The sequence below is a fragment of the Pristiophorus japonicus genome, chromosome 18, assembly GCF_044704955.1.
Source record: "Pristiophorus japonicus isolate sPriJap1 chromosome 18, sPriJap1.hap1, whole genome shotgun sequence".
In the NCBI taxonomy this organism is placed as follows: Eukaryota; Metazoa; Chordata; class Chondrichthyes; family Pristiophoridae; genus Pristiophorus; species Pristiophorus japonicus.
In genome coordinates, this window is record NC_091994.1 from 90,044,820 (window position 1) to 90,048,494 (window position 3,675).

At 54.3% G+C, this 3,675-nt stretch overlaps 1 protein-coding gene across 1 annotated transcript; it reads left to right on the plus strand.

Annotated features, from left to right (window-relative positions):
• Positions 1-600: 600 nt before the first annotated feature.
• fndc10 (fibronectin type III domain containing 10) lies at positions 601-1,380 on the plus strand. The gene has a single exon (XM_070860726.1). The coding sequence runs from the start codon at positions 601-603 to the stop codon at positions 1,378-1,380; it is 780 nt and encodes a 259-aa protein (XP_070716827.1).
• Positions 1,381-3,675: the final 2,295 nt, after the last annotated feature.

Genomic DNA, 3,675 nt, shown 5'->3' on the forward strand with positions numbered 1-3,675 from the left:
CAACAGATGTGCACTTGGCTACCTTTATTTCCATGCGACTGAACCTGAGACGTGGCAGGGAATTCACTGTGGACACGGTCTAACTGGCAAAGTGTTTGGAAAGGAGTTGCTGTGTTCTGGAAACTACAGCCACCTTCAAATTCCATTGCATTACGATGTGAACATTGTTCTCTGATTGCAACGTTCCTGGGCTCTGGGTACAGCTCGGTGCTTCTGTAATTCGGGAGCTAATCCCTGGAAACCGGAACCCCAAGGAGCTCACAGGGACGAAGCTGTGCTACAGGGGCGGAGAGGGGGTAAACCCGATTGTCAGGGTGTGTGGGCTCTTTGTATTGCGGGAGCTGAGCCCATCCTTCCTTGTTCTCGGCTCTTTTCAGCCCCAAGGACACAAGATGGACTGAAAGTCAAGCCAGTGACATCACTGGGAGAGGCAGCCTCCAGCACCTGAGCCCAGCTCCAGCGACAGGAGAAGCGGCGGCGGCTCCGGGGGTAGAGGTGGGGGGGGACCGTGGCGGTGTGTGGAACTGGATTGGAGCATATGAGAGTCGGTGGGCTGGGGTGAGAGAGAGGAACATTCCTGGAGAAGACACACAAGTCAGAATGCGGCCGGCCTGGCTGCCCTTGCTTCTGCTGCTGGTTCTGTGGCTGTGCGAGTCGAGGCTGGAGACGGGGACGGGGAATTGGAGCCAGCCCGGGATGGGCAGGGACGGGACAGCGAGCGCCGGGCGGTGGAGAGCAGGGGGAGGCGGCTTCAGCAGCAGCAATAGCAGCCCTGAGGTGGAGGAGACAGGCAGCGGCCTGGAGGAGAGCAGCAGCTGCGCCTACAAAGTGCTGCCGAGCGGCCGGGGAGCCGGGCGGATCTGTTTCAGGACCACGGACAGCGGCTTCAGCTGCGGGGCCGCGGCCAGCTGTCGGGCTTACCGCTCGGCCGGCTGGCTGGTGGCCAACGTGCTGGCCAACAGCAGCGTGCTGCTCCAGTGGCGGCCGCCCAGCCTGCGGCAGCTGCGGGGCTTTCGGCTCAACTGCAGCTGGAGCGGCCTGTACACCAGCTTCCAGTGCGACAACGTGCAGCTGGGGCCGGGCTGCCGGGACTATCTGCTGGCCGGGGTCCACGACAGCGTGGACTACCGGGTGTGCCTGCGCACTTTGCACGCCGGCCGGCCCGGCCAGGGACACCTGGAGGACTGTCTGCGCTTCCGAGCCCAGCCGGCCGGCATGCAGGACATTGTCATCGCCATGACGGCCGTGGGGGGTTGCATCTGCGTGATGCTGGTGATCATCTGCCTGCTGGTGGCCTACATCACCGAAAACATCATGCACCCGGCCTTGCCCAGGTCCTCCTCCAAGCGGGCACACGAGGACCACAGAGTGACCACATAAAGCAGCAATTGGAAGGTGGTGGAGGAGGAAGAGCACCTGCGATCAGGTTCAAAGGATCCTCGCAATGAGCCAAGTGATTCACCTCTCCTCCCCCGTTTACTGGACTTGGAGCTGAGGGGGAGACAGGGAGAAAGAAAGACTTGCATTTCTATAGCGCCGGACGTCGCCAAGCGCTTTCCAGCCAATGAAGTACTTTTTGGGGGAGAGTGTAGTCATTGTTGTCATTGCAGCAAGCCAGCACCATCCCCTGGCTGAATATTCCTGTCTGTTCCCAGGAGGGATTGACTGCAGTGCCTTTTTGAATATAACAAAAACCCCTCCCCATGTACTGAGACCATTGGAAGGGGGGAAGGAAAAGACAAGGGCCACAGGCGGATGCAGCTTGAGTTGGGGTTTGGTCGGACACTGAACACTGGTGCCCCAGGGGTAGGAGCAGCCTGTGATATCGGCCGCTTCTCGACTTCATTCCCAATGCCCGCTCTCGGTGTGGGACGGTCTGTGAAAGGGGGACTGGCCGGAGGGCGCAGCCATCCCAAGGGGAGCCTCTCCAACCAACAAGCACAAACAATTACCTTAGAAACCGTTCGTCTCCTGCCCGGATCAACACATAGTCTCAGTTTATTTTTTGAAGTTGGCGTTCGGGTATTTGAGTGTGAGAAATGTCCATGTATCGAGCAGTTGTGGAAATAAACATTTACTGTAAGCGCTTTGTATCCGGGATCGGTCTGTGGTTTTAATGTTGGGCATTAGAGGGTCTCGGGGTGGCCGTTCTCTCAGGCCGACCCTCGTCATTTCGCATTCCTGAACAGTAACTCCGAGCCCGGAGGGACAATGTTAGGGAGGACAGGCGGTGTGGGCACATTGTATCGCAGCGCGCAGTCTGCAACTCGACTGGAATCTGCGGGCGACGAGGGCTGAATGAGAATGAGAGAGGACAGAATGGGAGACACCAGAGACGGGCAAAGCGGGAGAGCAGACAGAGATAGAGACAGAGAGATGATAGAAAATAGAACACAGGGACCGAGTAATATAGAGAGTTGGACAGAGAGGGAAAGAGAGACAGCAAAATGTGTGAGTGAGAGAGAATGAGAGAGAGCACATAGAGAGTAACAGCGAGAGAAACACTGCGGGAAATAAGCGCGCTGGAGGTGTTCATGGCGAGTTTAAACCTCCCATTCTAATAGTTCAGTTGTGGTAACTGATGCTGTTACTCCTGTTTACAGCTGGGATGAAATCACTTCCCAAATATCTCTCCTTGCCTTCCACTGACTGAGAGATAAAGGAGTCATTGTCAAACAGGGCAGAGTCTGAGATTGGGGTTTTATTCGGGGTCTCGTGTTATTCTGTCTGTATCCAGCAAGCATGGCCAAGGTGGCCATTAACCAGTCCAGGCAGCAGGCTGTGGAAGGGGTCGTTCAGCCCGACTGCCTGCCTCTCTTCTGGGTTACATCCGAGCCAGGGTGTCCGTGGAGATGGAGCACGCGGTGTCCACAGGTAAGCTCACGGCCTTCCCCGAGAAGTGGGCGCCGAAGGGATTGGAGTGCATCATCACCCCCAGCAACCAAATTTTAATTTGATTTAAGTTTACAGTAAAAAGTTAATTTGTTTAAATTGTCGATTTTAGTGCCCCTTTAATCAAGGGGCGCTTGATTATTGTTTCAACTGAAATAGTTGTATCCAGCAAGTCTGTAAAGCAAATCTGAACCAACCATGAGGAGCCGCCTGAACCTTTTTCACTGGTATTTACTGAAGGTCTCCGGTGACTCTATCTAAGCCCGCAGCCCGACCCCTGATTCGGACTAAAGACCCCAGGATTTCACTCACTTTTATGTGATTTACACAGGACCCTGAACCTCGCCGCTCCTTAGCGCTGTGTATGTAACATGTTTGTGCAAACTGCTGTTTCCACTTTGGTGTATATATTTACCCCGGCAACAGGCGACTGGGGGAAGAGGAGCAGGGATCCCCTGCAACACTGCGCGCAGAATAAGCCGATCAGAAGTGGGAAAGTAGAAAACAAACAAGAAATAAAATCCTGGAATTAAGAATGGGCGGAAAATGTTAGCGAGCAGAGGGGTAGAGGTTAGGTGGGGAAGTGTGTGATGTGATCCCCGCCATTTCAAACACTTGTAGCAGGGCCAATAATCAGACTAAAACGTGTTTCTAATATCCGAAGATATATTTCTAGATTCAGATGTTATAAAACATGTTTAAATAATTCAGTAATGCCCTGTTTGACAATAACCCCCTTTATCTATCTCACAGTGGAGGCTGGGGAGATGTGACCAGATCTTT